This window comes from Neovison vison, chromosome 6, assembly GCF_020171115.1.
Source record: "Neovison vison isolate M4711 chromosome 6, ASM_NN_V1, whole genome shotgun sequence".
Taxonomy (NCBI): Eukaryota; Metazoa; Chordata; class Mammalia; order Carnivora; family Mustelidae; genus Neogale; species Neogale vison.
In genome coordinates this window covers 95,737,586-95,760,198 of record NC_058096.1, presented here as the reverse complement: position 1 = coordinate 95,760,198, position 22,613 = coordinate 95,737,586, and the positions used below count along the sequence as shown (strand labels likewise).

Below are 22,613 nucleotides of genomic sequence, written 5' to 3'. Positions count from 1 at the left end.
TGCTTTTCCCTTCCTAATCTGTATACCTTCTATTTTATGTTATTGTCCTATTATTTTGGCTGGGACCATCAGTAAAGTGCTGAACAGCAGTGATGAGAATGGATGTCTATGCCCTGTTCTCAGTGTTGGGAGAAATCTCATGTTTTCAGCATTCAGTTTGTTGTATTACACTTTAGTTAGGTTACTTTTTTTTTTTAAGATTTTATTTATTTATTTGACACAGAGAGAGATCACAAGTAGGCAGAGAAGCAGGCAGAGACAGAGGGGGAAGCAGGCTCCTCGTTGATCAGAGAGCCTGATGTGCTGGGATCTTGGGATCATGACCTGAGCAGAAGGCAGAGGTCAAACCCACTGAGCCACCCAGGCGCCCCTTTAGTTAGATTTCTTATAGGTGCCTTTCATTATGTTGAGGAAATTCCTTTCTGCCTATACCTATGATTTGAGAGTTTTTGTTATGAATGGTATTGAATTTTGTCAAAACTTTTTCTGTATCCATTGAATTGATCGTTTTTTTTTTGTTGTTGTTGTTGTTGTTTTTCTGTTAATGTGGTGAATTGTATTGATTGATTTTTCAACTTTTAAAGGAACCTTGCATTCTTAGGATAACCTCACTATGTCATCATCTGTTATCCTTCTTATAAGTTGTGGTGTTTTTCAAATTCTGAATTCAATTTTTAATAGACATAGGACTAAAGTTTTGGTTTCTTTTACTATCGTCTTGGTAGCTCATTTCTTTCAAGGATATTGTCCATTTTATCGAAACTATCATATTCTTATAAGATTATTTCTAATATTTCCTTGTTATCTATTTAATATCATTTTAATGTCTGCAGGATTTGTAGTGATTTTTTTGTCTTTCATTCATTTTTTAATATCAATAACTTGTGCTTTTCCTTTTTCTTTAAGTCAACAAAATTTTTATTTTTTAATCTTCCAATCCTTGTATATATGCATACACTTATTATAAAAATCTGACATATAATAGCATATATAAAAATTGCATATTTCTCCATCTGTGAATATATGATATATTTTTAATGTCCAGGTGTTTAGTCACCTTTTTTAAAACCATACACTTTATTGATGTATGCTTGCCAGACAGAAGAGCTGAACATATTTAACATATACAACTTTATGAGTTTAGAGATAAGCATCCACCTGTGAAACTGTCACCATAATCAGTGCCATAAACATATCCATCACCTCCGGAAGTTTCCTCCCATCTTCTTTATTTGTTTTTAGTTTTTGTAATAAGAACACTTAAGATCTGCCCTTTAGCAAATATTTAAGTTTGCTATATAACATTGTTAAGTATGGGCACTGTGCTCTCCAGTGGATCTCTAGGGCTTATTTATCTTAACCTAACTGGAACTTTGTACCCTTTGACCAAGACCTTATTTCCTCCTCTTCCCAGGCCTTGGTAACCACCACTTACGAATATTGGTCTTTTATCTTTTTAATGCATTATTCTTAAAATTGAGGACCTCTTGAGAGCTATTTTAAGATCCTCCAAAATTCCTAATAGACTGCTCTGCATACAGGGTACACCGTGCTTGTAGGTTGAATAAAGGATGATAAATACTTAATTGCAGAGTGTAGATGCAACCCTTGTTATGGGAATATACATTGGTGCAGCCACAGTGGAGAACAGGAGGAAGGTTCTCAAAACATGAAAAATAAAATTGCCATATGACCCAGCAATCCCACTTCTGGACATAGAATTAAAGGAACTGAATCAAGATCTTGAAGAAATAAATGCATTGTTGTGTTTATTGCAGCATTATTCAACATAGCCAAGACATGGAAGCAACCTAAACGTCCTTTGAGAGACAATAGATAAAGAAAGTGTCATATTTATATTCACTGGAATATTGTTCAGCCTTAAGAAAGAAGAAAACCTGCCTTTTGCAATAACGTGGATGAACCTGTAGCACATGATACTAAGTGAAATAAGCAAGACAGAGAGGAACAAATACTACATGATTCCATTTACATGAAGAATCTAAAATTGTGAACGTCCCTTTTTTCTTTTTTTAATCTAGCTAGAAGTTTGTCCTCAGTCTTATTAATCTTTTTTAAAAATTAGCTTTTAGTTTCACTGTTTTTTTTTTTTTTTTAAGATTTTATTTGTTTGAGGGGCGCCTGGGTGGCTCAATGGGTTAAGCCGCTGCCTTTGGCTCAGGTCATGATCTCAGGGTCCTGGGATCAGGTCCCGCATCGGGCTCTCTGCTCAGCAGGGGGCCTGCTACCCTGCCCCTCTCTCTGCCTGCCTCTCTGTCTACTTGTGATCTCTCTCTGTCAAATAAATAAATAAAATCTTAAAAAAAAAAGATTTTATTTGTTTGAGAGAGAGAGTGAGAGAGAGATCGTGAGAGCACAAGAGTGCGGTCAGAGGGAGGGGGAGAAGCAGATACCTGCGGAGCAGGGAGCCTATCTAGAGGCTGGATCTCAGGACCCTGGAATCATGACCTGAGCTGAAGGCAGACACTTAACGGACTGAGCCACCCAGCTGTCCCAGTTTCATTGAGTTTTCCATATTTTTCTGTTTTAGACTCCATTGAGTTCTACGCTTGTCTATTATTCTCTTCCTTCTTCAGGTTTAATTTGTTTCCTTATTTTTATTTATTTATTTATTTATTTATTTATTTATTTATTTTTAGTAATTGCTCCACCCCGTGTGAGGCTGGAACTTGTGACCCTGAGATCAAGAATCACATGCTCTTCCAAATGAGCCAGCCAGATGCCCCTCTCTTTTCTTATTCTTAAGATGGATGCTCTGATCCCTGGTTTTAAACACGGTCTTTCTGATAGAAGCATTGGAAGCTATAAAGTCTACTTTTTTCTTTTTTTAAGATTTCATTTATTTATTTGACAGAGAGAGAGACACAGTGAGAGAGGGAACACAAGCAGGGGGAGTGGGTGAAGGAGAAGCAGGCTTCCCGCGGAGCAGAGAGCCCAATGCGGGGCTCGATCCCAGGAAGCTGGGATCATGACCTGAGCCGAAGGCAGACACTTAACCAATTGAGCCATCTGGGCACCCCCCAGTGCCTTTAAAATCTTCTAAGAGGAACATTGGTGTAGAAGTACATGTTCACATCTCTGAAATCAGGTTCATCTTACACTATGTTCATCTCACATCTATACTTGTCATACTTTTTTCTTTCTCAGTGGTACAAATGGTAAGGATGCATCTCACAATTATTAGTGTCCTAGAGTCAATGACATGTGGTTATTATACAGTTCTTTGGAACTTCGCTTATCTAATAGTTGCTTAGTGAAGATCCTGATACGATGCTCGTGAGTCATAACTCTAATAGCTACTTTCTTTTTGCCAGTGAGACCATTGTTTATACTTGGTTTAAAGCATGAATTTTGGTCTTTTACCTTTTTATGCATTATCCTTAAAACTGAGGGTTCCTTGAGAGTTAATCTTAAGATACTCCAAAGTATCTAATAGAACATTCCTCACCCAGTGTACACAGTGCTCATAGATTAAATAAAGAATGATAAAGAATTAATTGCCCAGTATAGCATTAAAATTGCCCCCCAAATGGAAGATTTCTGACTTTCCAATTAATGTGTACATCAGAAAGTTACAAGGGGCACCTGGATGACTCAGTCATTTGAGGGTCCGACTTTTGATTTTGGCTCAGGTCATGATCTCAGGGTTGAAATCAAGCCCCATGTGGGGCTCTGCACTCAGTGGGGAGTCTGCTAGAGGATTCTTTCCCTCTCCTGTTGCCCTGCCCCCTTCTACAGCACTCTCTCTCTCTCAAATAAATAAATCTTTAAAAAATTGCAAGTATCTATATATTATTGGATATCTCTCACCTTCAGCGAACACACATTGTGTTGTACAGCAATGCATTTTTTCTACCTAAAACAAACATCTTTTTAATTCATTTTCGATCCTTGGTTATCAGTTGCTGCATTTTTGTTTCTTTGTTTGGACATAGATTACCTTTGTGTCACTTTCGTACTCTAAATATATAAGTATTTATACTGCATACACCTCACTATTTGCCTATTTCCTTATTTATGTTCTCCAGTATGTGTTTCCTTTAGGTCCTTTATCTTTGTGGTTTTATTTTTCTTTAATAGAATGAAATAGAGCATGAAAAGGTTTTGGAAAATTTCTTTAGCTCTTTGAAACCCTGCTGGTCTGACGTGCTTGGAGGACTCCCTAGCAAGGCAGTATCCAGTCCAGAATTCTACAGGTTTTAATCCTCATACAGTCTATTCTTGCTCTTCTAAGTCTGGCATTTCAGCAGATAAGGTTTTCTTGTCTTTCTTTCTTCCTTTTTTTTTTTTTAAGATTTATTTATTTTAGAGAGAGAGAGCGCACAGGAGGCAGGGGCAGAGAGAGAGATAGAGAATCTCAAGCAGACTCCCCGCTGAGCACTGAGAGGCAGGGCTGGATCTCACAACCCTGAGATCATGACCTGAGCTGAAATCGAGTCGGCCGCTTAACCAACTCAGCCACTCAGATGCCATACAATTTTCTTTGTTTTTCATTTTGTTTGTTTGTTTTTCCTCGTTATAGAGGAGTTACATCACATACAGGTTTAACTCAGATACTGACTTTAGAGCTCAACCCCAAAGGGGAAAAAAATGACTGTACTGTACTCTTAGCTGCCTATGGCACTAAAGAGAAGAGCCCAGGGATTCATTCTTAGATTGCAAAAATCTCTATCAGCAAGCCTGCCTTCTTCCCGGCTCAGAAAGCCCTGGAGTCCTGTGGACACCACTTGCTGGTATAGGAAGTCAGGGTTTATGTTTGTCAGTTAGAATACTCTTGGTTTGGATGAACAGAACGCTCAACCAAGTGTGGCTTCAAGAGTGAGAATTTATTGGTCTCATTTAGTAAGAAAGCCGAAGTTAGGCAGTCCTGAAGCTGGTGAAATAGTCTAGTGATTTCAGAGTTCTGTCTTCCCCTTGGAATTTCAATATGGCTGTCCATATTGGATATGATGTAAAAATCAGATCCGCATGCAACATCTGTCCTACTGCTACTTTCCCTGTTGTGTGTGTGTGTGTGTGTGTGTGTGTGTGTGGCAGAAATCAAAGAGGAAATACTTGCCCATTAATCCCACGTGTGCCTTCTAGTATGTCTTATTGTCCAGGATTGGGTCACATCGTGCTCTGGGCCCATAGGAGTCTGGGGAAGCAAGTCTTGTAGAATATTCACAGGGTAGAGTGGGAGTTAGGTTGAGGTTCCAACCGAAGAAAGAAGCTGGAGAATGGCTGTTGGCCAGGCCGTCAACAGTATCCACATATGTTATATATCTGTACATGAGAGAAAGCCAGAAGGCTTTTTTTTTTCCTTTTTTATGGCTCATGTTCCCAGGTGAAGTTATATGTGAACTCATAGCAGAACTTTGAATGACCTGCCACACTGGAGGTGGGTGATGGCGTTTGGGCTAAAATTGCCTTTGTTTCCTACGACACAATCGGAACTTTATTTTTTGTTTTAGTTTCTTAAACCCTTGCTTTTGTGGTTTCAGGTTGAGTCCAGAAATCTTCCTGAAACGCCCGGTGGTTGAAGGAAATCGTTGGAGGTTGGACTGCATTCTCAAACGAAAAGCAGTGCGTATTCTAAACATATGCCGATATAATTTTTAAAATGTTTGTTGTCTCTGAAATGTCTTTCTTTTTCAAAGCCCTTCACACATAAGGACAACATTTTTCTTTAGAGTTTGACCGAAGTAGAATACTTATTTTCAAGTTTTTTTCATTCTGGTTTTTCCCTGTTACCCTAGACGACATAAATATTTTAGCCTAATTCACAGCATGAATTATATTAGGAACTCTAATTTCTGATTTTTCATCAGTTATAGGCAGTTAATTTTATAGGCAAAAAAAACCCCTCTAACAAGGTTTTATTATGGAATAATAAAGGGTGAAATGAAATGCAGCATTTTATTCTATTCATTATTCTGCCATTTGAGCAAAAGATAAAGTCATGAAGAGAATTATTTCAGTCAGTTGGGGCCAAGCTAATGTAGAAGAGCATCGAAGAGGAAGGACATTAAGAATTGGTTGTTGCTTTGGTCCCAGCTTGGGGACAGTTCGTGGTAAAAATGGGAAATTATTTCCTCTCCAGTTGACTGTGTAGATTCTGGGTGAACACTGAGTGTATTGTTTTTGGTCTAAAAAGTCAGTAACTGAAGCAGTATAAGCTCACAAATAATTACTTTACATCCATATATCTAATGCTTGCTATTATGTAGTTGTCTCTCAACCATGTTAAACAAAGTTGAATTAGAATAGATCTGTATTTATTTTTTTTTAAGATTTTATTTATTTATTTGACAGACAGAGATCACAAGTAGGCAGAGAGAGAGAGGAAGGGAAGCAGGCTCCCCGCCAAGCAGAGAGCCCAATGCGGGGCTCGATCCCAGGATCCTGGGATCATGACCTGAACCGAAGGCAGAGGCTTTAACCCACTGAGCCACCCAGGCGCCCCTAGAGCTAGATTTATTATTAGTCATGTCCAAATTAGGAAGTGCTGGACTTGTTACTGTTTTTTTTATATTGTCTTAATCTCTTTAATTCTATTATAAAACATGCTAGCATGATTTGTAGATCCTGGGTAATAGGGGATAGCATTTTTCTGTTTCTCTTAGAACCGTGACCCATTTCTTCTTTTCCATTCTACAAATTCCCCTATTCCTTTCCCCACTCACCATCTCCCTTCTTTCAGTGTCCTTTCCCTGTGCCTTTGCTTTAAGATTTCTGAGGGTATCCATAGATAGAGTAAGACCTCACTGCAAATATTTGTGGAAAAAGCAGCTTTATTTCAGACGCGTGTACTGCCAAACAACATCATTTTCCTGACAAGTGTAATTCATTGTCTCGATAGCATTCCAGTTACAAGATTGGAAATTCTGGTCCTGAATATGCATTATTTGCATATTCCTTAAATAATGTTGCATATAGTTACTGAGTGTCTCCTATGAGCCAGGTTCTACACTAATTACTAAAGGTGCCATATGTGTGAATAGGACTCCATCCCTGCCCATGGAGGGCTTGCTAAAAGACTTGGTTCAGTCCTAGCCTTACCAAACTTATTTCTATATATGGGATGGACTATAACTTTCTCCATGTTTCTCTATGTGAAATGGCATCTTTCCCATGCGTCCTCAAGATCCCATTTTAGTTAAGTTGTTCCAGCCTTGCCTACCAATAGTCAACCATACTAGTAAATCCTCTTTTCAAGGTACCTATCAAACACTTCACCGCTGTAGGTTTCAATCAACATGTATTTGCTGAGTGCCTACTATGTGCAGGGCACTTGGCTTATCATATGGGGATGTATGTAAATAAAAGACATTCCTGACCGGAGAGGGCTTAAAACTCTATCTACACAAGAGTCAAGTGGGTACAGAGGCAGTGCCAAGATTCAAAGGCAGGAGAGAGACCATAGGTAGCTCTAACAGGGAAGCCCCTCACAATATGAGGCATTTAGGGCATTTAGAATGGGCGAAAAAAGTTTGAAATGACAGGAGGAAGTTTCTAGGTGTAGAAAATGTGGTGAGGAAACATTCTGGAGACAGGGATTCTGAAAGCTTTGTCAGCGACAGTGGAGTGACAAGGTTGATTATAGCTGAGTGTTAGCTTAGGTGGGATGGGGGGATCAAGCGGGAAAGGCAGTTGCAGCCAGATGTAGAGGCTTGTGAGCCACGACAGTGGTTTGGACTTTATGGCAGAAAGTGGGGAACTACTGGGGAATGGAGCCTGGTAGAGGAGGGATGATCCGATCAAGGTGGTGTTGAGGAAGGTGAATCTGGCAGGGGGAGAAAGTGGGGAGAACTCAGTCCTGAGAAGCTACATTCTAGCTGACTTGAGTGCGAGGTGCCTAGGGGACATCTGAGTAAACTCCAGAAAGCTGGTAAATGCCCCAGCAGGGCTCAGGAAGTAGATCCTGCAGGCCTGGCCCTCTATGTCATGTTAGCTCTCCTATGTTTGCTTTCTCCTTGGGCTACTAGCCAGTTTACTTTTCTATCACTAGCCTGGGTTGTCTTTGCTTTTTATGGCCCACGAACCCTGGAGAGGTCCTAGGTGAACACTGTGGCCAAGTAAATATTATTGCATGAAAATGGTGCTTCCTTTCAATTTCATCTGCTTCATGAAACTTGAAATTTTTAAATTGTACATAATGATTTTAAAAGATTTCCTGCGGAAATAGTAATATTATTAAATACAAATTTCCTATGGTTCACTTGGCAGAATCGCTCTTCCTTAATCTAGCTACACCATATTATTTTGGTCATAAATTTTTACCTCCCTGATCATTCTAAATTGACATTTCCTATTTGTAAACACTGTTTCACATAAATAATTTGGTTTCTGAAACCCACTACCTTCACAAAGTACCGGGTTGAAATAACATTTATTCTTACATTAATGGGTCCTGGAGGTCCACAAGGCTGATTAAAATAAAGACTTTTTCCTTCTATCTCATTTTGTAGATTTGGGGGGAGAAGTCGTTAAATAAAGACCTTTTCCTTCTATCTCATTGGGGCAGTGTCTCTGCCTCATAGCAGATACATAGGTAAACATCTCTTATAATGGCCGTTTTTAGGGAAGAAATACAATATTTTGTTTCTCTGGTGATAGCCAAGTTGGTATTTTCCCATTTCTTTGGCCTTTTGATCAGCAGTGTTATAATTTAAAATAGTATAAGGCAGCCTTGACTTGCAGACTGATTACAGCTCAAGTCAACATCCCAGGGTTTCCCACAGGTCTGCACGTTCTGCCCCTGCCCCAAGAGCTAAGTTGCATCATAGTTACGGCAACTGCATTCCTGTATCCAGTGTGTATATTTCAACCCTGGGAACCTATGATTTTGCTAATGGGATGTGCACCAACAGAATCTTCAAGTGCAGCAACCCAGACACTTCCTGAAAAGGGTTTAGGTCCTCAGGTGGGATTTTGTTGTCAGGCAGTTTCTTTCTGTCCTAGACCAAAAGACACATTCTAGAGCTGCAATTAGTGATCATTAGGAGGGAAAGGTGTCTGGGATTGTCAAATGAGACAAATAATCACGTCTTCACCCAGAAAAATTGAACAGGATCTTACCAAAGTGGTGGGCTAGAGGGGCATGTCTGGGAAGGGAAGAATGTGTCTTCCACCTTGAGAACAATGCTTCAAAAAGAAGTGGTTCAAAAAAAGAAAGAAGGCATAGGAGCGTTTGTGCTCTCTCACTGTGCTTACATTTGAGTGATGAGGGTATGATTTTTTTTTTTTGTCTCTTACTTTTCATTTTCCCAAACAACTATACTCTCTGCAGAAGTCCTGATAGAATTAGGATTGTCTTGGGGATGTGTAAGTTAGGCTATCTTGAAGCAGTGGACACACTTGGCAGCATTTAGAAAACATTGTGACCACAGTATCTTGATGAATTAGAGAAAACACTGGCTCAAAAAAGTCTCTTTTGACTTTAACTATAAAAAATTCTCATTTTTTATTGTCTTTACATGTATAAAATACATGTAATGTATTTACAGCTCCTAAAAATTCCTACTGTGTCTAGTACTATGTCTGGCTTACTTGATTCAACACTAATTAGAAAAGTGAACAGAACTTTCATCTTGTAAAATTCAAGTTTCACGAAGTTTATTCTGTGTTTACACCGTGAAGTGTATTCTGCTAATCTTTTGGTTACATGACTTCAGCGGAGTTAAGAAACATGGCATCACAAGTCCACTACAAGCCATCCATTTTTCTGCTTGCCTTATAAATACTTTGCATTAGTAAAACACTGGATGCTTCAGATGTGTGGTTCTTAAATTACAGAATTAACATCAGTCCTTTTTTCTTTTCTTTTCTTTTCTTTTTCAGTGTTCCAAGATTCATTGTTTATGCACCACACCCAGTGCTCCATGCAATATGTGCCCTCCTTAATACCCACCACCAGGCTCACCCATCGCCCCCTACACTCCCTCCCCCCTCCCAAAACCCTCCGTTTGTTTCTCAGAGTCCACAGTCTCTCATGGTTTCTATTCTAATTTTACACAAGTATTTCCCATGTTTTGTGTAAGTCTGCACTACTGTGACCTGGCAAATGCCTTCATTGTCCAGAAACATTTGCCCTTTGTAGTTTAGAGTTTATGATAGGGTTGAGGTACCTTGACCAAAAGAAGAGGAATTTATTGCTTTATGATTATAGAAATCTTGTCACTAGTTAACCATTTATTATGATATAGATGTAAGTAAATAATTGTAAACCAAATTACCTAAAATGAGCTGTTTTCTTCAATTACTTCCTTATTAGTACTTTGCATATAAGCTAAAAAGACTTGAAAGTCTCTACCCTGTTTCCTTTTTTTCCTTTAAATTTTATCCTTTGGAGTTAATTTATTTCAAGGAGAAAAGACAAATTGTAGAAGAAGATGTCAGGTATTAATAGATGGAGGGTAGTAATGTAATCCATTAGTGTTAACATCTCTATTATTTCAAAAATCCATTAGTTATGTAGGTAAATCAAAAACTGTCAGATTTAGGCCAGTTTCTAAACTGCAGCTACTGTCCTTCAAGTATGGTAATTGCATAAGCCTGAGAAGCAGAATTTCATCCATTTAAAACAAATGAACCATGATGAAAGATGTCAGGTGTAACATTTTATAATTTAGGTTGCAATTTTGGGTTTTAAACTTTATACTGTATCTTTCAATGGGAGGCTTTTTTAAAAATCACTGGTTTCTAGTGCTGAATCCTAAAGTACTCAAATAGCAGAGTAAATATGAACAGTAAGGGGAAAAAATGTTCTAGTTTTCATTTAAAGCCCTCTATTAGTGGTTTATTGCAGAGCCCTGAGGGCCAAAACTGTTAGAAGTTAATCAGTTTATTCCTTGCTTACTGTTTCACTTCCTATTTTTTTACTCATATTTGTACTTTACACTTGGTTGCAATAATAGTTGCATAGATATAATCAGTAATAAGCAAGTTCCAAAACTCAGCTGTTAACCAGAAAGAAGATTACATATATATTTTCAATCTTTTTTTTTGAGTCAGAATGGGTCTTATAGTACTCAAATTTCATTAACGCAGCTTAGAACATATATTTAGTATATATTCCTCCAAAAATGTATACACTTTTCACATTTTACAGAATGTTCGTACTTTGAAGTGATGTGTTCTTATAAGGATTTAGGGGCCAAAAATGGTTCTTAATATTGGCAGATCATTATTGGGAAACTATATATATATTTGGTTTTATACCCTGCAACCTAAAAATATTAACTCCTATGTTACTTCACATTTTTATAGTGTTGTAAAAGTAACCAGTTCTTCTTATAAATTAGATGTGTTCAACCCAATTGGCTTCTTAAATTAATGACTCCGATTTCCACTATGAACTATGCCCATGCTTAATTACCATGGATTGTTAATTTAAATTCTAACTAAATTGTCACTTTAGTTTTATTAGATATGTCACTTGTCACTATAGTTTTATTAGATATGCCTGTATTTCTAATACTTTAGAGGGTACTGTATCATGGGGAAATTCTTGCCTTTATCCATAGGCTATCAAGTGCCTAGGTGTGTGTACGTTACCCAGTGTGTGTGCAGTGTGTGTCAGAATGCCTTCAGAGCTGCTGGATATAGATAATGCAAATTCAGATGTTGCAAATTGCAGAATACTGAGGATGTAAACCTAAAAAAGTAAAAAGGTCATACAAGACGTGCGGGTAAATGAGAGAAGAGTTTCTTGGAGGAGTACATTCTGAACTGTATGTTGGTGTGACTGGACAGGGAGAGGGGGAAGGACATTTAGGTGTGGGCAGATTCATACAGGCTAAAACCTTATCACTACACAGAACTGTAGGAGAAAATATTAGTTAGGTTTTTGTTTTTTTAAAGATTTTATTTATTTATTTATTTGAGAGAGAGCGAGTGAGCGAGAGAGAGAGAGAGAGAGCGAGCGAGCGAGCACATGAGCAGGGGAAGGGGCAGAAGGAAAAGCAGACTCCCTGATAAGCAAGGAGTGCTTATCACATCAGGATGTGGGGCTTGATCTCCGGACCCTGAGATCATGACTTGAGCCGAAGGCAGAGGCTTAACCCACTGAGCCACCCAGGTGCCCCAGGAGTTTGGGTTTTTTAATACTACCAGCTGTTACACATTGTCTTTTTGATAGTTAATATTAGTAAAAAAATGTTATGTGTATAGCATGTTAAAAGTTTATCAGGCTCTTTTGATTTAATTTGACCCTCACAACAGTCTTGTCTCTCTTCTTTTAAGACCAGGGTCTCAAATTAGATTGATGTTAATTTTGTGCTGTTGTTAAAACTCGGGGATTTTTGGATGTTAGAGAAACTGACTTCCAAAGGAGTCATTTCACAAACAGACATTAATGATGTAATTGTGGATTAAGAGTATGAATCAATATATCCGTCATTAAAGATAAAGAAATGTTTTTCTATTTAATGGTTTTTAATAAAGAAAAATTCTATTAAATTGCTCCAGAAACATTTAGGGGATATTTACTATAATTTACTGCATCAGAGTTTCATGTCACTACTATTTCAACTAATTGAAGTATAATAAAAACAAACCAAAAACTCTAATCTTGTAACATGAATCCAGCAACAGTGACAAATGTTTGAAAATGTTCAGAGGTATAAGATCATCAGACACTTTCAGCAAGGAGGTTACCATTTCAGCGTTTTGGCTCTAATGAATCGGCTACTGACAACTGTCTCCTGGTATGACAAGTCACAGGAATGAAAGGGAGATAGATTTTTATTTTTGATATTTGTATCTTAAAATACACTTGCGTGTCACCTTCTTGTATTGTATTCTCATTAAATAGTTTCTTATACTTGTTGGTAGAGGAAAGTTTGTAATGCGCGGGAAGGAAAAAGAGAAAGAAAATCCTCACCGACTTCCAGAAGCTCTCATTCCTCCCTGTGTTTTCCCCCGTGACAGCAACAGGGAGTGAGAATCTTTGTGATGCTTTACAAAGAGGTGGAGCTTGCTCTCGGGATCAACAGTGAATACAGCAAGAGAACTTTGATGCGTCTACACCCCAACATAAAGGTATTAGGTTCATCCTTCTAACAGTACTTCTTCTCTGTGATTCTGTAGTTTTTCAGATGTGTTTTGCTTGGAGCAGTGTTATCTGTAGAGTTCTCTAGTGGATAGTTTGAATAAATAGCATCGTATCCTCTTTAGAAATAAAATACTCTGCTTTCTTGTACGTCTGCTATTGATGGAGTCAGTAGAGTTCACATTTCTGACCCTGATCTTTAGCCAAGAACACACCTTTTAGAATTGTTTCAGGGTTCAGAGGCTCTGTCAAGGTCCCGTGCTCCTCATTAAGATTGTCCTGGAACCTCTTACATGTGATCTCCTTGTGACACCCCTTCAGTGCTGGTAGCAACAGAGAGCTCCTCCAGGATTTAAGAAGCTTTTTTCTTAATAGCAACTTGTATAAAAAACTAATAAAGTAAATAAACACAGGAAGCAGCTTTAAAAAAAGCTATTCAATATTTACCAAAGATTTAAAGCCTATCAGTAGTTATTCCTCAGTCTTTGATATCTAGCAAAGCAATGAATTAATAAATCTCCAGCAGGCTTAAAATACATAACAATTATGTATTTAATTTGGTTCCAAAAAAGGTGTCCCATGTAAATACCAATCAAAAGAGAGCAGGGGTGGTTTTACTAATAGCAGATGAAATTGACTTGAAGTAGAAAAAGCTTATAGTAGACAAGGAAAGATGTTCTATTTTAGTAAAAGTTTCAGTGCAGCAATTATAACATGTACCTACCTAGTAATGACCACCAAAATAGGTAAAGCAAATATTGATAGAATTGAAGACAGAATTGACAGCTCTATAATAATAGTTGGACACTTTCCTATCCTACTCCCAATAATATTAAGATTCCACATACAGTGGAATATATTTCAGTCTCAAAAAGGGAGGGAATTCTGACATATGCTAAAATATAGATGAACCTTGGGGACATTATTCTACATGAAATAAGCCAATCACAAAGAGGCAAATATTTATGATTCTATTGATACATATGTAAGTCAAAGTCGTAGAGACAGAGAGTAGAATGGTGTTTCCCAGGGGTTGCAGGAAGGAGGGAATGGGGGAGTTATGGTTCAATGGGTATAGAGTTTCAGTTTTGCAAAATGAAAAGTTCTGGAGATAGTGGGGATGACTGAACAATATGAATGTACTTACTGCCGCTGTACTGTACATTTAAAAATGGTCAATATGGTAAATTTATGTTATGTATATCTTACCACATACAAAAGAAGTAGATTACTAAAAAAATAAGTAGTCTTCAAAGTTTTTGGAATGTTTCTACTTAAAGATATAAAAAAATACGTCAGTCTGGGATCATTTAGAAAGAATTCTGTTTGAAAGCAGGAGGTTATTAACGTCTCAAAATATCTTTCAAATCAAGAGCTGTCGAAGTATGTATATTCCTATATCCATATGCTTGCCATTTTACCTCAATGGCTGCCAAAATGTCAATATACCTATTAAAAATTTTGTCAGAGATAGATGTTGGTTAAACACTTTCAGAGTTTTTTTAAATAATAGCAAGTATAACGGAACTCTATAATATAGAAAAAAGAATCAGCTATTGTGTTGAGCTGGCTTTTACTGAACCATGTGGCCAAATTTCTAGCTAAATGGAGCAAAATATGGTATGGGGTGGGACTGGTTGAGAGGCTTAAAAAGTAACTAGGAGTCTTCTTCTTCTAAATATTGAGAATGAAATTAGAACGTCGGTGTCTACATAGAACATTTTGGTATTTGAGTTATAGAAAATGCTATTCAGGGGAGCATGCCAAAAATAACAAGTCAGGAAACAACAGATATTGGCAACGATGCAGATAAAGGGAACCCCTCTTACACTGTTGTGGGATGCAAACTGGGGCAGCCACTGGAACACAGTATGGAGGTTCCCCAAAGAGTTAAAAATAGAACTACCCTGTGACCCAGCAACTGCACTACTAGGTATTTATCCAAAGGATACAAAAATAGTGATCTGAAGGAGCAAATGCACCCCAATGTTTATAGCAGCAGTGTTCACAATAGCCAAACTATGGAAACAACCCAAATTTCTGTTGACTGATGAATAGATATAGAATAATACACACACACAAACACACAGGAAGGAATATTACTCAGCCATCAAAAAGAATGAAGTCTTGCCATTTGCAATGACGAGGATGGAACTAGAGGGTATTATGCTAAGCAAAATAAGTCAGAGAAAGACAAATACCATAGGATTTCATTCATATGGGATTTAAGAAACAAAACAGGTGAACACAGGAAGGGAAAAAAAGGATAAAAATAAAGAGGGAGGCAAACCATAAGAGTCTCTTAACTCTAGGGAACAAACTGGGTGTTGCTGGAGGGGAGGTGGGTGAGGGAATGGGGTAAATGGGGTGATGGGCATTAAGGAGGGCACTTGTTGTAATGCACCTTGGGTGTTAATAGCAAGTGATGAATCACTAAATTCTACCCCTGAAACTGATACTACATTATGTGTTAACTAACTTGAATTTTAAAAAACTCTTGGAAGAAAATGAAAGAGAGAAAGAAAGAAAGGAAGGGAGGGAGAAAGAAAGGAAGAAAAAAAGCGTTATTCAGGGGAGAAAACAGATCTATGTTATTTTAACATGAAGGAAAAGTGCATTACATGTGGGTTTTTCTTTTCCCTCCAAAGGTGATGAGACACCCAGATCATGTGTCATCCAGTGTATATCTGTGGGCTCATCATGAGAAACTTGTTATCATTGACCAGTCAGTGGCCTTTGTGGGTGGGATCGACCTGGCCTATGGCAGATGGGATGACAACGAACACAGACTCACGGACGTGGGCAGTGTGAAGCGTGTCACTGTAGGACCATCTCTGGGTTCCCTCACAGTAAGTAAATTTCACCTTTATGGAACTGCATAAACGGGACACGATTTATACAAGTAAGCATCATTACCATGACTGACTGGTTCAGCGAGGAGTGGCCTATTCTGGATGGACAGATCTGGTTTGAAATACCACCCAGCAAGTCTGTAACCTTGCATCTCTTAATCTCAGTCTCTTCCCTTGTAAGAGAGAAGAGATCCAATAGTGCATTTGCTAGCTCACAGTCAGCATCTTTGTTTCTCATTTAAACGATTCATTTCCTATTTGGAAGAAAAATTCATAATCAAAAATACGCATCAGTTGGGCTTTAAGTTAAATAAGCAGTCTTATTACAAATGCCAAGGCTTTTGAAATCTTCCTTTTTAAAGACATGCAAATAGAGGCAAGGTCAGTCTGGAGTCACAGGAGGGACTTCTTTCTGAATATGGGAAGTTAATAACTTCTCAAAGTACCTTTCAAACCAAGAGCTGCCAAAACATCCATCTGCCTATAACCATATGCAGCACTTACTGTTTCAACGCGAACCATTGCCAAAATATCAATACACTTGTTAAAAATTTTGATGGGCTCCATCTTATTTTACTGCTGGATATCATGGCAACTTCTCTGGAAAAAAAAAGAGAGAGAGAGAGAGAGATTTAGTGAATAAGTAGCCAGGAAAATAATTGGCAGAAAAAGCACTACTTAACATTTATCAGAGGCAGAAGTTCAGACGCTCAACAGTGAATATAACTCGTGTAATTAATTGTGTTTGAGATACAAAGGTTAGCTGGTATGAAATTTCAAGAATTCGGTCTACTGAAGGAGGAACTACCATGGTCCGCCAGGTCTCTCTTGGCGAGTGTTGAAACAGCTCTGAAGAATTCTCCACTGCCCGGGGGCTGACCTCACCCACTACTGTGTGTCTGATAGAGAGCCTCCGTCTGGTGTGAACTTGACACCTCAGCTGGAATGATGGGATCATGTGGCCGCGAATGTTACACAGTGTCTTTTTTTTTCCCCCCAATAATTTTCTCAGGCTGAAACAACAGAGTCCATGGAATCCTTGAGCCTCAAAGATAAAAATAAATCTAGTAAAAATCTGCCCACCCTGAAGAGTGTTGATGATATGGATTCAAAACTGAAAGGAATAGGAAAGTCCAGAAAGTTCTCTAGATTTAGCCTCTACAGGCAGCTGTACAAGCACCACCTGCACAACGCGGACAGCATCAGCAGCGTTGACAGCGCCTCCAGTAAGTCTTGGTCTTTGCTACAATGTGTCTTGATGACAATTTGTCCTTCCACAGCTGGATACAGTGTACCAGTCTTTAAAACCTGTGTCTCCGGAGTGGGGTCATAGGGGCTCTGTCACCCTATTTATTCAGTATCCTTGCCATTTTGTGGCTTTGTTGGCCTCACTTGAGAACCGATTGATTGTTTAATTCACAGAAGGAGTCATAACAACCACAATTCATATTTCTGATGATAGCCGAATGACTCGGTGTTTCTAAAAAAACGCCAAGTTATAAAGAAAAAAGAAAAGTATTAGGCGTCCTTCACTTTTCAGAGAAGAAATCTCCTTTCTCTTCCTATCCAGAAATATGTGAAGCTTTTATCTTCAGACATTAGATTTCCTACATCTGGTCAATGGGTCTTCTTTTCACATCTGCCTTAAAGTTCGGCAGTTTTCTGTTGCACAGAATTTGTGACTGATTTTATAGCCTTGTCTCATTTTAAAAATGACGGAGCCTGCGTTTCGGTTTAGAAAACTTGATGTATATATATTTCTTTGTAAAAAAGAAAAAAAAAAGAAATTTTGGCTTTCTCCAGGTTATTGTAATCACTGTAGAAGTCGTCAGAATTTAATCCATGGTTTAAAACCCCACCTGAAACTCTTTCGCTCTTCCAGTAAGTCTGAGCAGGGGCTCGCTAGACCTGACGTGGGTAAGTGATGTGTGAGGCGGCTGAACGTCCTCGGGCGTCTGCTTTCGCTGCATGAGCAGAGCGAGTGTGTTTCTGGACTGGCTTTCTGTTTGCACCGCATCCACGCCACACGTGTTACTAGAAATTGTAATGTGATAAGCTTTTGCAAGAACGAAGTATTTGAATAAGTTAATCAGGGCCCAAAATGCGGAGGTGGGGATGAAGAGGGATTTGGCAACAGATCAGGTAAAGGGATAAGTAACAATCGTAACGTATGGTGACCACGGTAAAATCATAAACTGGTTTATTGTGTGCTGACTGCCTGTGATGCCGCTGAGCACTGGTGGTACTTGGTAGTACTAGCGTTACCGCCCTTTTCACAGACCAGGAAACTCAGGGTCAGGGATGATAAGCAGCTTGCACAATGGTGTTCCAGTTTATCAGCCTCCCAGAGCTCGTAATTCAGATTTGTGATTTAGCAAAAATGCAGATTACTGCATTCCAAGCATGTGGCTAAAGTCCAAGGTCATGGTTCTTGTGTGCTAGTGAGAAGACTGAAGTAGAGCCCAGTTTCCGTGGCTGGGTACTTGTGGACCCTGGAGTTTCTCAGGGGCTCTGAGAGGAGTTCTGAGGAGGTGGGCCCTGGACCCTCCCACTGCTATGGGTACTTGCTTCAAGCAGAGAAATGCTACTTCCATATATATGGTGAAGTTCCATGAGAATTTGTGTTGGGGGGGAAAAATAAGGGTCTGCTATTAAAGGAGTTTAAAGAGCACAGCTCTACATTTAAACTGTGTAATGACTTAAACTTATATTGTCTCATAGGACTTGAAACCCGAATTAAACGTAGAGTCACTCTTCATGAGAAACTGAAACTGAATACTTGAGTTAATAACTTCCTTTCCTGAGGCTATAAACTGCTAGTTTCTTTGCAATGTCAGTTTCACTTGGGCACAAAAGACCTTGATGGGGCATTTGGGTGGCATGGTTGGTTAAGTGTCCCACTGTTAATTTCAGCTCAGATCATGATCTCTGTGGTCATGGGATCAAGCCCCACATTGAGCCTGGGGAGCTCAATACTAGCAGTGTGTGTGGTGACCGTTTAAGAATTTTTGCTCTGCTGGGACATTGGGTGACTCAGTCCTTAAGTGTCTGTCTTTGGCTCCAGGTCATGATCCCAGGATCCCTGCTCAGCGGGAGTCTGCTTCTCCCTCTGCCTCTGCTGCTCCCCCTGCTTGTGCTCTCTCTCTGTCAAGTAAATAAATAGAATCTTTAAAAAAACAAAACGAAACAAAAGCCAAAACTGTGCTCTTCAAATACTGATTACCTACTGACTACTGAGAGCTACACCAAGAGGTGAAGGTACACTGTCCAGCCCTGAGGGCTTTACCGGCTGGTGGGGAGCTTCCTTACTCCTTATAGGGTCATGACGTCGAGTCAGAGGCCCCAGGGCATGTGGCCACTGAGGGTTCTACAGCACCGCCAGTGGCTGCCTCCGCCCTACCGGGATCTGGGAGGTATCCGTAGGGCAGGTACCAGCTCACGTAGCTCTGGAAGGACGTGAAGCTGAGGCTGAGAGGGAGGGGAGATCATTCCAGACCGAAGGAATAGTGTGCCAGCTGCATGAACACGTAACAGACTACGCCTGTCAAAATCCTATGAGAAATGTGGTGTGCCTGGCTTTGGGAAGAAAAGGCTCAGAAAGGCAGGTTGGCACCCGTTTGGGAAGAGCCTTCTGTGCACATGCAGCTTTTAGGATTCGACTCCCTATAGGCAGCAGGTGGTCTTAAAATGCTTTTAAGCCAGCAGTCTGCAGTTTAGAAAGACAGTGCTGGGACGTGTGGTGGCAGGGGGCGGTGGGGCGGGGGGGAGTCCGGTAGTCTCACTGGCACGTGCTACCATGTATTCATTCAACGAATTGTTTTGCATCCAGTGACTTGTTTGTTTTGTGCCTCTTGTGTGCCGTGCTGCATTTGTGATTTGTAGCTCCACTTGTCTTCCTGCTCAGTTGTCTTTGTGGTCAGCATGTCCCATGAATGTACAAACTGTTTAAGACAAAGTATTCACCCTGAAGTCAAATGGTCCCAGCAGAGCTCTTTGTGAAACATTGTAGCGGATGGCTGCTTTTGCGCCTATGTGATCGTAAATTCTTTGTGTTGTTGTGATATTTTTAATGGATGTCATTTATGATGTTGGGAATGTAGAATGTTAGAGCCCAAAGATTTTAGGTGCCATGTAGGCCAAATTCTTCCTTTTAAGTGTAAAGAATTTCTGACCCCAGAAAATGAAACTCAGTGTCACCAAGCTTGACAATTCCACTGCTGGAACAGGGGCTGCCTGCAAATTTGATTCTGCTTTTGAGATGCGCAAGACAAGAATTACGTATTGGGTGTGCGCCATATCGGTTGCAGAGGGCCTAGGGCATGATTTCTCCATGGCCTCTGCCTTTTTTGTTTCTCGGCCTGACCTGGCTTTACTGCTTTTTCATCGACACTCCCAGTCAGTTCTTTATTCACAGTTAATGCTGTGGTCCATTCTTCGGTCATTTGGTAGATGCAGAGAAGAATGTTGAACTTCATTGTCCAGCAATGAGCCTGGTTACGGCCTGCCTACCCACTGATGACAGACTTGTGAGCAGTGTGAAACCCTGCAGCCCACAGCCTCAGACTGGAGAAACACATGTTGCCCTAGTTCTGAGCCTTAAGAGAACAGTCCAGAAGTCCCTAGGTGTTTAATGAGTGAGAGGGGAGCCTCCCCTGACCCCTCTCCAGGGCCCACCTGAACACAGTCTCTGCTGCCTTCCAGACACCAGCTCCATCCGCAGTTTGCAGACAGGCATGGGAGAGCTGCACGGGGAAACCAGGTTCTGGCATGGAAAGGACTACTGCAATTTTGTCTTCAAAGACTGGGTTCAACTGGATAAACCTTTTGCTGGTGAGTGCCACAATAGCAGGTGACTGCTTATATTTTGTCTTTTACTCATCAGCATCTGAGCAAGTACGCATTGTGGGATAGAGTGCCCTTTGTTCTGCTCTGTTTTGTTTTGAACATTTGGTAAAACTTCGGAGAGTATGGTTTGGTCGTACACCGAAGGACTTTTCCTTGTAGTTACAACAAGAAAAGAGCATGAGATGTAGCTTACTGTGTGAAACCTCCAGGTTTCATCTAGGCATATTTTGGGGGTAACAATCTATAATTCTGCAAGAGCTGGTGTCCTCCCTTTGATCATCTCCTTTTCTGCGTATCATCTTCATCTTCCAGCATGAAAACGGCACATTTTCAGATTATCACCGTGCTGGTGGATTGAAGAGAAGATAGAGATGGGATTGTATACATAGCCTGAGGTTATTTCAGCACAGAAATATAATATCAAGTCCACAATCTTAGATCATTTACACCAACTCACACCTTGCCTGGCTTAGTGATTATCTCCTACGAAGTGAAATGGACACATCCTGGGGGAGGTCCATGGGGGGCCTGTGCTCTTCAGTGTGTATCTATGTTTTCCTTGGCTATAGAGGTGTTGTCCCACCCAAGCCCAGTGTGAGAGGCACAGTGAATGTTACCATGTTTGCTTTGCCGTATCATGGTCGGGTTGGTGCTGGAATCAGAGGGCTCCATCCCCAGCCCAGCAGTTAGTGACGATCCATGCCTGGGGCCCCTGGGAAGATTTCATTGACAGATACTCCACACCCCGGATGCCTTGGCATGACATTGGCTCTGCAGTCCATGGGAAGGCTGCTCGGGACGTGGCCCGTCACTTCATCCAGCGCTGGAACTTCACGAAGGTATGTGGATTGTTTTATCATGATTCTGTCCACATAAAGAGAGAGAGCCTGGAAGAGGAGAAAATTCTAGAGGATTGGCAAGAAGATGCTGTGGTAGCCCATCCGCTCTCGAGTGCCTGCTTGCCAGAGCACAGGGAGATGGATGGCACTTTTGGGGCCTGTTGTGATCTTTTTCACATTTTGGGTACTCAGTGTTATTGATCAAGCATCTGGTTTGGGCTGGTAGGTCAGCTGGAGGGCTGTTGTAGGGGGGCAGGGACCTTGTTTAGATGGGAGAGCTTGAGCTTTGAAGTCCTTCCTGTCCTGGCATTACGCTGGGTTCATACTGGTCCAGGCCTCTGGTTGGCGGCTCTGAATGAGGGGAGCAGTGTGCGAAGATAGGGCCAGTTCCCTTTTCTTCAGACTGTGTTTTATGCCTTCATTACATACAGGAAGAACTTAAGTACCTACCTTCCAGGTGTCATTAAGGTTCCCTCTCATTTACTATAAATTATGACAAGGCATTAGTCTCCTTGATAATTTGGGAAGAAATTGTTTTATCAACAACTTAGAATCTCATCTGATCTTTCATTTACGTAAGCTTTTATTTACACAAACCTTACAACTTTTTAGAAATAATGGAAATATTTTCAACAAAAGTTAAGGGAGCATGAATGAATAAATGAAGGAGTATTACTTTTTAACCTACTAGTATCAGTGGTTGGTGTTGGGATTTCCGATGCCTTTATACTCTATTGCTGGCAGGATAAATTGGTAAACCCCAAAAGCTTTTAAAAAACTATACAAGCTTTAACTCAGAAAATCTTTTTTGGGTATTTAAATTAAAGTAATCTGGGGATGCCTGGGTGATTCATTGGTTAAGCATCTGCCTTTGATGCAGATCATGATTCCAGGGTCCTGGGATTGAGTCCCACGTTCGGCTCCCTGGTCAGTGGGGAGTTTGCTTCTCCCTCTGCCTGCTGCTCCCCCTGCTTATGCTGTCTCTCTCTCTCTGGCAAATAAAGAAATAAAATCTAAAAAAAG

General features: G+C 40.0%; 1 protein-coding gene across 7 annotated transcripts in view; it reads left to right on the top strand.

Moving 5' to 3' along the window:
- The window catches only part of PLD1 (phospholipase D1), a 198,189-nt gene that overhangs the window by 116,400 nt on the left and 59,176 nt on the right, over positions 1-22,613 (top strand). For 4 of the 7 annotated variants that reach the window (XM_044251795.1, XM_044251796.1, XM_044251792.1 and 1 more), the window contains 7 exons: positions 5,505-5,586; positions 12,934-13,044; positions 15,703-15,903; positions 16,919-17,132; positions 17,710-17,823; positions 20,608-20,736; positions 21,472-21,590. In XM_044251795.1, coding sequence (XP_044107730.1) covers positions 5,505-5,586; positions 12,934-13,044; positions 15,703-15,903; positions 16,919-17,132; positions 17,710-17,823; positions 20,608-20,736; positions 21,472-21,590 — 970 coding nt within the window. The remainder of the gene's footprint in view (positions 1-5,504; positions 5,587-12,933; positions 13,045-15,702; positions 15,904-16,918; positions 17,133-17,709; positions 17,824-20,607; positions 20,737-21,471; positions 21,591-22,613) is intronic. The other 3 variants (XM_044251797.1, XM_044251794.1, XM_044251793.1) reach the window with 2 other exon arrangements.